Genomic DNA, 13,433 nt, shown 5'->3' on the forward strand with positions numbered 1-13,433 from the left:
GTTGCAGAGTGCTCACCTGCTGGAGGGTCGCCGGTTCGGAATTCAGGACTGGATCCTGGTTACCACGGACGCGAGCCTCCGAGGATGGGGAGCGGTCACACAGGGAAAGACTTTTCAGGGTCTTTGGTCAGACCAGGAGTCCTGTCTACACATCAATGTGTTGGAACTCAGGGCCATTTACAGCGGCCTTCGACAAGCGGAGAGTTTTCTTCGAAACCTTCCGGTTCTGATTCGGTCAGACAATGTCACAGCAGTGGCTCATGTGGACCGCCAAGGCGGGACAAGAAGCAGAGTCGCAATGGCGGAAGCCACAAGGATCCTTCGCTGGGCGGAAAATCATGTAAGCGCTCTGTCAGCTGTCTTCATTCCGGGAGTGGACAACTGGGAAGCAGACTTCCTCAGCAGACACGATCTCCATCCAGGAGAGTGGGGACTTCATCAAGAAGTCTTTGCAGACATAGCGCGTCTTTGGGGAACTCCTCAAATAGACATGATGGCGTCACGCCTCAACGGAAAACTTTGGAGGTATTGCGCCAGGTCTCGGGACCCTCAGGCAGTAGTAGTAGATGCACTGGTAACACTGTGGGTGTTCGACTCGGTCTACGTGTTCCCTCCTCTTCCTCTCATCACGAAGGTGTTGAGGATCATAAGACGAAGAAGAGTACAGACGATACTCGTTGTCCCAGACTGGCCTCGAAGGGCTTGGTACTCGGATCTACAAGAGATGCTCACAGGAGATCCCTGGCCTCTTCCTCTGAGGGAAGACCTGTTGCAGCAGGGGCCCTGTGTATTTCAAGACTTACCGTGGTTACGTTTGACGGCATGGCGGTTGAACGCTGAATCCTAGCAAAAAAGGGGATTCCGGAAGAGGTCATCCCTACTTTAATAAAGGCTAGGAAGGAGGTGACGATAAAACATTATCGCTGTATCTGGCGAAAGTATGTGTCTTGGTGTGAGACCAAGAATGCACCTACGGAAGATTTTCATTTGGGTCGTTTTCTCCACTTCCTACAGACAGGAGTGGATATGGGCCTGAAATTAGGCTCAGTTAGGGTACAGATTTCGGCCATCTCGATTTTCTTTCAGAAGGAATTGGCTTCTCTTCCAGAAGTCCAGATGTTTGTAAAGGGAGTGCTGCACATCCAGCCCCCTTTTGTGCCTCCAGTGGCACCATGGGACCTGAACGTGGTGTTGCAGTTCCTAAAATCACACTGGTTTGAACCGCTTAACAAGGTTGAATTTAAATTTCTTACCTGGAAGGTGGTAATGTTGTTGGCCTTAGCATCAGCAAGGCGAGTGTCAGAATTGGCGGCTCTATCACACAAGAGCCCCTACTTGATTTTTCATGTGGATCGAGCTGAATTGAGGACACGTCCGCAATTTTTGCCTAAAGTGGTTTTGTCGTTCCATATGAATCAACCTATTGTGGTGCCTGTGGCTACTGGTGACCTGGAGGATTCCAGATCCCTGGACGTAGTCAGGGCCTTAAAAATTTATGTAGCCAGGACGGCTAAAATTAGGAAAGCAGAGGCTCTGTTTGTCCTGTATGCGACCAATAAGGTTGGCGCTCCTGCTTCAAAGCAGACTATTGCTCGCTGGATCTGTAATACGATTCAGCAGGCTCACTCTACGGCTGGATTGCCGGTACCAAATTCGGTTAAGGCCCATTCCACTAGGAAGGTGGGCTCTGCTAGGGGCGGCCGCCCGAGGCGTCTCGGCTTTACAACTTTGCCGAGCGGCGACGTGGTCGGGGTCAAACACTTTTGCTAAATTCTACAAGTTTGATACCCTGGCTGATGAGGACCTAGCTTTTGCTCAGTCGGTGCTGCAGAGTCATCCGCACTCTCCCGCCCGATTGGATGCTTTGGTATAAACCCCATGGTCCTTACGCAGTCCCCAGCATCCTCTAGGACGTAAGGACCATGGGGTATAGACGGGCTCCGCAGGAGATAAGGCACCTAAAAAGAACTTTGACTATGGGTGTGCACTGGCTCCTCCCTCTATGCCCCTCCTTCAGACCTCAGTTAGAGAACTGTGCCCAGAGGAGATGGACAATACAAGGCAGGATTTAGCAATCCAAGGGCAAGATTCATACCAGCCCACACCAATCATACCATGTAACCTGGAACATACATAACCAGTTAACAGTATGAACAAACGACAGTAACGGTCCAAGACCGATGTCAACTGTAACATAACCCTTATGTAAGCAACAACTATATACAAGTCTTGCAGAGTTTCCGCACTGGGATGGGCGCCCAGCATCCTCTACGGACTAGGAGAAATAGATTTACCGGTAGGTTTAAAATCTTATTTTTTTCGGACAGCAGCTTCACTTGCTAACATTACCAATTCCATAACCTACAAAAAGGCAGCTGCATAGGCAAGTGTTTACAAACAGAAATAAGACCCTGAGTTCCTGGCGGAGGGTTCTAGTTTCACGGTTCAGGGGTTAAGGCCTTAAGTTGAGTTCCTCTCACTAGGTTTCAGGGACAGTCTGGTGAGTTCCAGTACACTGGTTCAGTAACCTTTGTGGGCCTGAGTCTTTCCTACCTGTTGGTCCACGCTGGATAATGCACAGGAGTTATATACATCCGCCCAAGTTCCAAATATCCTCGTCAGTCCAGCCTCATGGTTCTGACCTGTATCTGAAACTGCAGACCGTGACAAGAGATAGAGGTCAGGGGAGGAAAGGTGGATCTGAGTGTCTTCAGCACAGCTTACTTGTCAACATTGAAGTTCACCTCTCCGGGAGCTTGGAGAGGAGATGCAGCTGACCTGTACGGGGGTGGGCCCAGGCTCTGACATTATTAAACCCGCCCCCATTTCAGGAAAGTTAAGGCCCAGGAACTACTAAGACTGCAGGGCGTACAGGACGTGAGGTGGTCAGGAGTCTCAGGGATGAGCAGGATTTGGAAATGTCTTCTGTCTTCTCTTATGGCCCCTGCTCTGCTTCTGTATTTTCAGCATGTGTAAGGGTTTGGCAGATACAAAGTGAAGCCCAGTTTTGCCATTCAGTTCAGATGGGGGCCATCTAGGGCAGGCGCCCATGGACCTTTCTCCTGGTATCCGGTCTTTAGGTCAACAGCACTTAGGTCGATATGCATTAGGTCAACATGGTCTATAGGTGACATGGTCACTAGGTCGACATGAGTTTTTCACTTTTTTTTTCTTTCCATTTTTTGAACTCTTTCATACTTTACTATCACGGGGGACTACAACTGTGAATAGTAACCTGTGCCGAGCGCAGCGGTAGCGGGACGAGGCACCTTGCCCGAAGCATGGCGAGCGAAGCAAGCCATGCAAGGGGACACTGTGCACTAATTGGGGTTCCCGGTCACTTTACGAAGAAAATTACACCCAACCCCCCCAAAAAAAACTCAAGTCGACCTTTTTCCATGTCGACCTTTTTCACGTCAATCTAATGAGTGTGTCGACCTATTTCAGGTGTCGGCCTAGTCACTGTCGTTCAAAAGTGGTCGACCTAGTTACTGTCGACCCCTTTCTCCTGCCTTGATTTTACATCTACTGCACAGTATTGGCCATTTTGACTGACATTACGAGTCAGAGATACTGTTATGTATGTTCTATCTGGCAGAATTTGTTCAAGCGAATAAGCTACGTAAGTACAGTATATCTGGCTTAGCTTCTTATTACATTTATGTCCTATTTTTTATTGTAGGTTTAGTTAAACAGTCACTGTAATATAGAGGAATCAGCAGACATAAACATGTTTACCTCCCGGCTTTGTGTTATACACATACTGTACATTGTTTCTGCCAGTTTTTAAATCTGCCATCTGCAGCAAATATCTTAGGGGTAGATTACGATATTTTTGGATTGGAGCCTAGGCGCTGAAACTTCATAAACCGGAAAGGCATATGTGACATATTCCCATGATACGTACATAATGATAAATATTAATTATAATAATACCATGTCTGATCCAGCAACAGTATACAGGGAATGTCTTCAGATTTCTCATTTTTATAAAGTATTACTTATTAAAGAATCATAAAACAAATGTAAAAAAACTACAACAGCGTAGCACCTTCTTTCCTGCCCATATCCTGAAACGCAGTTATCCTATCATAGGTGGTCATTCCGAGTTGTTCGCTCTGTAAATTTCTTCGCATCGCAGCGATTTTCCGCTTAGTGCGCATGCGCAATGTTCGCACTGCGACTGCGCCAAGTAAACTTGCTATGAAGTTAGGAATTTTACTCACGGCTTTTTCATCGTTCAGGCGATCGTAATGTGATTGACAGGAAGTGGGTGTTACTGGGTGGAAACTGGCCGTTTTATGGGTGTGTGTGAAAAAACGCTACCGTTTCTGGGAAAAACGCGGGAGTGGCTGGAGAAACGGAGGAGTGTCTGGGCGAACGCTGGGTGTGTTTATGTCGTCAAACCAGGAACGACAAGCACTGAACTGATCGCAGATGCCGAGTAAGTCTGGAGCTACTCAGAAACTGCTAAGAGAGGTGTAATCGCAATATTGCGAATACGTCGTTCGCAATTTTAGGATGCTAAGATTCACTCCCAGTAGGCGGCGGCTTAGCGTGAGTAAATCTGCTAAAAACAGCTTGCGAGCGAACAACTCGGAATGACCCCCCATAGGGCCTAATTCAGACCAGCAAAAAATTTTTCTAATGGGCACCACCATGTGTAGTGCAGGTGGGACAGATGTAACATGTGCAGAGAGAGTTAGATCTGGGTGGAGTGTGTTCAAACTGAAATCTAAATTGCAGTGTAAAAATAAAGCAGCCAGTATTTACCCTGCACAGAAACAAAATAACCCACCCAAATCTAACTCTCTCTGTTATATCTGCCACACCAGCAGTGCACATGGGTGGTCATTCCGAGTTGTTCGCTCGCTAGCTGTTTTTAGCAGCCGTGCAAACGCTATGCCGCCTCCCACTGGGAGTGTATTTTAGCTTGGCAGAAGTGTGAATGAAAGGATGGCAGAGCGGCTACAAAATAATTTTGTGCAGTTTCAGGGTAGCTTCAGACCAACTCAGCGCTTGCGATCACTTCAGACTATTCAGTTCCTGTTTTGACGTCACGAACACGCCCTGCGTTCGCCCAGCCACGCCTGCGTTTTTCCTGGCACACCTGCGTTATTTCGAACACTCCCTGAAAACGGTCAGTTGACACCCAGAAACGCCCTCTTCCTGTCAATCACTCTGCGGCCAGTAGTGCGACTGAAAAGCTTTGCTAGACCTTGTGTGAAACTACATTGTTTGTTGTAATAATACGACGCGCGTGCGCATTGCGCCACATACGCATGCGCAGAAGTTCCATTTTTTGCCTGATCGCTGCGCAGCGAATGAAAGCAGCTAGCGAACAACTGCTTAATACTCAGTTTAGGGATCAGAGCCATTTTCTGGCAAGTTTTTAGTGTGTTTCTGGCGAGTTTGCCCTTTCTTACCTGCTACAATTCACCAGCGTATTTTCGTACTAAGCCTCAAAATCGCCTTCTATTACATCTGGCGACTGTGAGTGTAAAATCGCTGGAATCTCGCCTCTGAAAATTCTCTACCTATATTACATTACCCCTCGTGGTGTGGCCAACATAATCATTTTCATATAGATTAAACTGAAACCATGTATGTTCTTAAAATCTTGTAAATTATACTGTATATCAGTTTGCAATCACTGCAGAACCAGGCATTGGGGGTCATTCCGAGTTGTTCGCTCGCAAGCTGCTTTTAGCAGCTTTGCACACGCTAAGCCGCCGCCTACTGGGAGTGAATCTTAGCTTATCAAAATTGCGAACGAAAGATTAGCAGAATTGCGAATAGACACTTCTTAGCAGTTTCTGAGTAGCTCCACACTTACTCGGCATCTGCGATCAGTTCAGTGCTTGTCGTTCCTGGTTTGACGTCACAAACACACCCAGCGTTCGGCCAGACACTCCTCCGTTTCTTCAGCCACTCCCGCGTTTTTCCCAGAAACGGTAGCGTTATTTCGCACACACCCATAAAACGGCCAGTTTCCGCTCAGAAACACCCACTTCCTGTCAATCACATTACGATCACCAGAACGAAGAAAAAAACTCGTAATGCCGTGAGTAAAAAACCTAACTGCATAGCAAACTTACTTGGCGCAGTCGCACTGCGGATATTGCGCATGCGCATTAGCGACTAATCGCTCCGTTGCGAGAAAAAAATAACGAGCGAATAACTCGGAATGACCCCCATTGTTCAGAGATGTGGATTGCCCGTAGTACAGACAAATGAATCAGTTCTTAGAAAGTGATCATACTGTATATGTGATTTACCTTGATGGCTCTAATTATCATTTTCTCTTTCAGATATGATATCAAGGCTCTTATAGGAAGGGGAAGTTTCAGCAGGGTTGTGAGAGTTGAGCACAAAGCCACACGACAACCTTTTGCCATAAAGATGATTGAAACACGAGCCAAGGAAGGGAAGGAAGTGTGCGAGTCTGAGCTCAACATCCTCAGAAGGGTCAGTCATCATAACATCATCCAGTTGATTGAAGTGTTTGAGGCTCATGACCGAGTATATATGGTGATGGAACTGGCCACCGGAGGGGAGCTGTTTGACCGAATCATTGCTAAAGGATCATTCACTGAACGGGATGCCACCAAGGTACTTCAGATGGTTTTAGATGGAATAAACTATCTCCATGGACTGGGCATAACGCATAGAGATCTAAAACCGGAAAACCTTCTCTATTACCACCCTGGGGCAGACTCAAAGATATTAGTTACTGATTTTGGTTTGGCAAACTCTGGTAATAAAGGTGGAGACTGGTCAATGAGGACCATATGCGGCACACCTGAGTACATTGCTCCTGAGATTATTCTGAGAAAGCCTTACAGTAATGCAGTGGACATGTGGGCTCTCGGAGTCATCACCTATATTTTACTTAGCGGATCTATGCCGTTTGAAGATGAAAACCGTACAAGACTTTACCGGATGATCCTTAAAGGAAAATACAGTTACTTAAGTGATGTGAGTATTCAGAGCGGAGATTCATGCACACAGCATTATACACTATGGGGCCAGAGGCAATTACATTTATACTCCACGCATGGAACTTATCAGGGGGACATTTACTAAGCAGTGACAAGAGCGGAGAAGTGAACCAGTGAGAAGTGGCCCCATCAACCAATCAGCAGCTCTTTATAATTTTATAGTATGCAAAATATAGATGTTACTTCAGTGCTGATTGGTTGCCATGGGCAATTTCTCCACTGGCTCACTTCTCTGCTTTTATCACTGCTTAGTAAATATCCCCCACAGGGGTCTATTTACTAAGCCTTGGATGGAGATAAAGTGGACGGAGATAAAGTACCAGCCAATCAGCTCCTAACTGTCATTTTTCAAACCCAGCCTGTGACATGGCAGTTAGTAGCTGATTGGCTGATATTTTATCTCCGTTCAGTTTATCTCCATCCAATGCTTAGTAAATAGACCCCTAAATGCTTATATTTGCCCCTACCTGTACGCCGTGTTAAATACCCATCATAGTTATAAACACACACTTCCAGCAGTCCTGTAAAAGGTTCATGAGATGCATTTAAATCCAGATTGATTGCTGCAGATACGCAATTCAGCATAACACATGGGGCCTTTTTCTGAGTGGCACGCTGAGCAGATAGGCACGCCGTTATACCTACTGCACATGCATCCTGATTATTACCATATGGAGATGCAAAACAAATTTGGACGGAGGGAGTGCAGATTTTAGTGTGGAGGTAACGGGAGGGTGGGTAGGCAAACGCGGGTGTGTCGCGGGTGTTTCACTGACATTCCAGCTCTAGCTTGTTAACTCCTACTGTATTTTGATTCATATGTATAGGCAAACACAGGCAGGGGGGGGGGGGGGGTCCAGTTGCCTGGAAACCCCCTTCTCTAGCCTACAACATGACCACTATAGAAATTGTATATCATACAATTTTACAAGAGCTGCATTTTTTAAAGATCGCCTCAGTATTATAAATAAAATAATTAGCAACAACCCTGGTAGATCTTTTGAAGTGTGTCAGCCAGTAAGTAATACACATGTGTGTGCACCAACTAGGGGATCTGTAAAACATGCAGTTAGGGGTGCTCTGCTATAGATCATCTGTAGGGTTATTTATTAATACTGTAATGTGTACATGTATGTCCAGGGCAGTTTCTAGGTTCTTCTGCCGCTCCCCCAGCCTTGTTTTAATGCTCTTCTGGATTGGGGCCCACATCTGATATAAAGCAGGATGTCCCTACTGCCACATCTAATGTATTACTGTGATCATTGGCCCGGTATAATTTGGAAATATGACATACAGTACATTGCACTTTGTATAATGCATGGTATAGTTGCTTCATGCTAATTATACCATCTTCATGGGCTGGCCACATTGCACTCTAACATCAAGCAGTTAGAAAGCCCTGTCTAGAAATCCTGCGTTTGCCACTGATATGCCTCTACTGACAGCGGTTACTAGCTCACTCATGCGGTTTTCTCTGCTGTCTTATGGTTTAAACACTAGGGGGGTATCCAATTGAACACTAGGCGGGGTATCCGATCGTCATTATTGTGGTATCCTATTACGGGCCGTTTTCATCGGCCGAAAACGGACCCTCAATCGTGTGAAAACACATGGTATTGGGGATAAGTCTCCGATCCCATGTGTTATTGTGGCCCTGGCAGCGCTTTCAGGTACCTGAGGCATCCAAAGCATAATCTGTGATAAGTGCCGGCATCAGGGGGAGGAGCACCGCATCGGGGCTAATTAAATAGCCACCGGCGATACAATTACCCACGATCATTGACCGTGGGTAATTGGATACCCCCCTAGAAAGGTTAATAAATTCTAAGCAAGCAAACTAGCCATAGTCGGGCACTACAATTATGTGAACAAGAAATACGGAGTTCCCCCACTATGCGCAACCTATAAAGCAGCCACTCCACCAATCTAAGTGATACACCAATCACTACAAAACATTCCACAATGTGGCGCTAAATAAAATAAATATCTCTACTCCCCTGTAAGTCCTCCTTTTCTTCGTTGTCCTCACAGATACATTTTCAATAACATGTAAAGAAAAAAAAGAACAACAGAACATCGTGTAATGCTGTTGGAATATTCCAAATTAATAACACCACTAATATTCTTTTATGAGTTCGGAAAATTGCGCCACCACCTTTCGGGAGAGTATTTATTTATGGGGATGCCCCCTTTACAGTGCACTCACAACTTAATGCGGTTAGGAAAGCTTCTTTAACAGTGTCTTTTATTGGTCACCATCACCATAGGACAAAAGCGTACCGGGGTTGCCCCCTCTACATTCAACTCACTGCAATCCACTTGTTTAAATTGCACATAATCTTAATGAGTATCCCCTTCACACAATGTATTCGTAGCTTAATGCTATCTAGGGCACTACAATTACATTATATACTGTATGTAAAAAATCACAGTGACAGGGATCAGAAATGAAATGATTTGATCTTAATGTGCTTATTATGGATGATGAAATAATAATAGATCTCTTTATGATGGTAAATAGTCCATCAATACAACCCAGACACATTATATTGAGCTGCACACTGCACTAGTGAGAACAGCCCTGAATGTTGTACAGGTTGAGTCTCCCTTATCCAAAATGCTTGGGACCAGAAGTATTTTGGATATCAGATTTTTCCGTGGTTTGGAATAATTGCATACCATAATGAGATATCCTGGCAATGAGACCTAAATCTAAGCACATAATTCATATATGTTTCATATACACCTTATACACACAGCCTGAAGGTAATTTTAGCCAACATTTTTAATAACTTTGTGTATTAAACAAAGTTTGTGTACATTGATCCATCAGAAAACAAAGGTTTCACTACCTCACTGTCACTCAAAAAAGTCTGTATTTCGGAATATTTGAATATGGGATACTCAACCTGTACCTTGTTTATACACTAAGGGCCTGAGTGGCATGCAGTCCACATGAGTGTGGATCATTGGATCGACCCTCTTTTGGTCGACAGTCGGTAGGTCGGCATACACTAGGTCAACACGTGAAAAGGTCGACACAGAAAAAGGTCAACATGAGGGTTTTTTTTTTACTTTTTTTGGTGCCATTTACTCTGTATTCTCAGCAGGTACCTCAATTAGTATCCCAAGTGATTCAGGCAATTTTCAGTCTGAACTATAATTGTTTAATGCAGACCTGATCGCTGCTGTGCATTTTCGCACAGCGGGCGATTGGGTGTGAACTGCACATGCGCAATGCGCAGGCACGACGGGATGGTGCGAAAAATCCAATTGCACCGGAGATCGCAAGAAGATTGACAGGAAGAGGGCATTTGTGTGTGGCAACTGACCATTTCTAGGTAGTGTCCAGAAAAACGCAGGAGGGACCCGGCGTTTTGTGGGAGGATTCGTGACGTCCGCTCTGGCCCCGATCATCGCAAGTAAGTCCTGGTCTGTGCAGAGACTGCACAAACTGCTGGCCAGGGTGCTTAAATGGGGCGGAACTGTGTTCCGTCAGTTGTAATTGGATCGTTCCACCTCTGTCTGCCCACCTTGCCCGGCCACAGCAGCCTCAGTCAAGCACTGGATGCTGGATCCTAGAGGCCTGGGATATTTCAGCCAGTAAACCTCCTTCACCTTGTACCTTGCAGCCGCGGGGGCATTGATCAAACCTCCACCTACTTCCATCCAGCCTGCAGGCGGTATTTCCCAAACACATCCCCCTCATCCCCCCACCTCCCCCTTAGCATGCCATCAAGTCCAAATCCCCCTCCCCCCCATCCATCTAGCATGCTTAAACAGGCTCTCAAGACCCACATCTTCATCAAACCCAGCCACCTCTCAACTTAAACCTCTGTTCCATGCTCACTGTCTTCACCATCTGTGTCACCTTGTCTTCCTCTCCCCTTTAGGATGTAAGCTGTCATGAGCAGGTCCCTCGGGTGTAGTATGGTATGCCGGCGGCCGGGCTCCCGGCGACCAGCATACCGGCGTCGGAATCCTGACTGCCGGCACACCGACAGCATGGCGAGCGCAAATGAGCCCCTTGCGGGCTCACTGTGCTCGCCACGCTGTGGGCACGGTTGCACGCTACGCGTGCCACGCTATCTATTCTCCCTCCAGGGGGTCGTGGACCCCCAAAAGGGAGAAAAAGTGTTGGTATGCCGGCTGTCGGGATTCCGGCACCGATATACTGTGCGCCGGGATCCCGACAGCCGGCAAACTGAAGACCACCTGGTTCCTCTTCCTTCTCTTACCTACACTATCTTCTACTCCATACTCCCTACGACAGCACCTAACCCTTGGTCTCTGCCACCCTGATGCAACTACGTTTATTTTATATACCATTTTTATGTATTATATACATTGTATACATTTATATACATTGTTTTGTACTATGGCCCTCATTCCGAGTTGTTCGCTCGCTAGCTGTTTTTAGCAGCAGTGCAAACACTAAGCTGCCACCCTCTGGGAGTGTATCTTAGCTTAGCAGAAGTGGGAACGAAAGGATCGCAGCGCTGCTACAAAATATATTGTGCCGTTTCTGAGTAGCTCGAGACTTACTCCTAGCTTGCGATCACTTCAGACTGTTTCGTTTCTGTTTTGACGTCACAAACACGCCCTGCGTACGGCCAGCCACACCTGCGTTTTTCCTGGCACGCCCACGTTTGTATCTGACACGCCTGCGTTTTTACCCCCCCCCCGAAAACGATCAGTTACCTCCCAGAAACGCCCACTTCTTGTCAGTCACTCTGCGGTCAGCAGTGCGACTGAAAAGAGTTGCTAGACCTTGTGTGAAACTGCATCGGCTTTTGTGAAAGTACGTCGCGCGTGCGCATTGAGCCGCATACGCATGCGCAGAAGTGTCGATTTTTAGCCTGATCGCTGCACTGCGAACAACGGCAGCTAGCGATCAACTCGGAATGACCCCCTATAAGTGCTTGTTTTGCTCATTTGTTTATGTACTGTACTTTGTTAGGTGCTGCTGTACCTTTGTGGCACCATATAAATAAATGATAAACACATGCTGATATTTTTCAATACAGTTATAAAAAAGTATATGTCAACTATCCATATGTACTTTTTTTTTTAAAGAAGATGGCTTTCGCCTATAGAGCCCTATGGACTACTGTACAAGTGCAGTCACCGAACCCCAAAGCAGTGAGATACAGTAGCATAAGCTATCAGTCTTCTTCTAGCTCTTCTCCGGGGGATACGGTCATTAGGTCGACCTCACTTACGTCTACAGTCATTTGGTCGACCACTATTGGTCGACATGCATTAGGTTGACAGGCATTAGGTCGACATGGCAAAGGTCGCCACATGAAAATGTCGACATGAGTTTTTCACAAATTTTTTTTTTGGGGGGAAACTTTTTCATACTTTACGATTCACGTGCACTACGATTGGGAATAGTAACCCGTACAGAGCGCAGCGAGGCGCGTTGCCAGAAGCATGGCGAATGAAGCGAGCCATGCGAGGGGACACAGTGCACTAACTGTGGTTCCCAGTCACTTTACAAAGAAAACAACGCCAAAACCAGCCATAAAAACTCATGTTGACCTTTTTTTCATGTCGACCTGATGAACATGTCGACCTTTTCCAGGTGTTGACCTAGTGCCTGCCGACCAATAGTGATTGAACTAATGAGTGTCAACCTAAATAGGGTCAACCCAACAGACCCTTTCCCTTCTCCGGGACGGGCTCTTATTCTAGCCTGTGTCCCAGCAAGAGTTCTTTGCTAAATTGCAATGAATATATCAATTGTCGCTTCCTGAATTTGAAATAAAATAATTGAACACATCTCCATTAGAAAGGGGTGTGGCATAGCACATAGGCCAGGCATGTCCAAACTGCGGCCCTCCAGCTGTTGTGAAACTACATATCCCAGCATGCCCTGACACAGTTTTGCTGTCAGAGAATGCTAAAGCTGTGTCAGGGCATGCTGGGATGTGTAGTTTCTCAACAGCTGGAGGGCCGCAGTTTGGACATGCCTGACATAGGCAGTTAAAAGATAGACAGTCAATAGGTAGACACCATATGGTCGAAAGTCAAAAGATAGACAGGGTCAAAAGTAGAGATGAGCGGGTTCGGTTTCTCTGAATCCGAACCCGCCAGAACTTCATGTTTTTTTTCACGGGTCCGAGCGACTCGGATCTTCCCGCCTTGCTCGGTTAACCCGAGCGCGCCCGAACGTCATCATGACGCTGTCGGATTCTCGCGAGGCTCGGATTCTATCGCGAGACTCGGATTCTATATAAGGAGCCGCGCGTCGCCGCCATTTTCACACGTGCATTGAGATTGATAGGGAGAGGACGTGGCTGGCGTCCTCTCCGTTTAGAATAGATTAGAGAGACACTTGATTTACTAATTTTGGGGAGCATTAGGAGTACTCAGTAGTGTACAGTGCAGAGTTTTGCTGATAGTGACCAGTGACCACCAGTTTTATTT

The 13,433-nt window shown here is 46.4% G+C and overlaps 1 protein-coding gene across 1 annotated transcript in view; it reads left to right on the plus strand.

The window, feature by feature from the left end:
* PSKH2 (protein serine kinase H2) overlaps positions 1-13,433 on the plus strand; it is an 88,310-nt gene that overhangs the window by 56,210 nt on the left and 18,667 nt on the right. Inside the window, exon 2 of the mRNA XM_063925038.1 lies at positions 6,312-6,978. Coding sequence (XP_063781108.1) covers positions 6,312-6,978 — 667 coding nt within the window. The remainder of the gene's footprint in view (positions 1-6,311; positions 6,979-13,433) is intronic.

The sequence above is a fragment of the Pseudophryne corroboree genome, chromosome 5, assembly GCF_028390025.1.
Source record: "Pseudophryne corroboree isolate aPseCor3 chromosome 5, aPseCor3.hap2, whole genome shotgun sequence".
Taxonomy (NCBI): Eukaryota; Metazoa; Chordata; class Amphibia; order Anura; family Myobatrachidae; genus Pseudophryne; species Pseudophryne corroboree.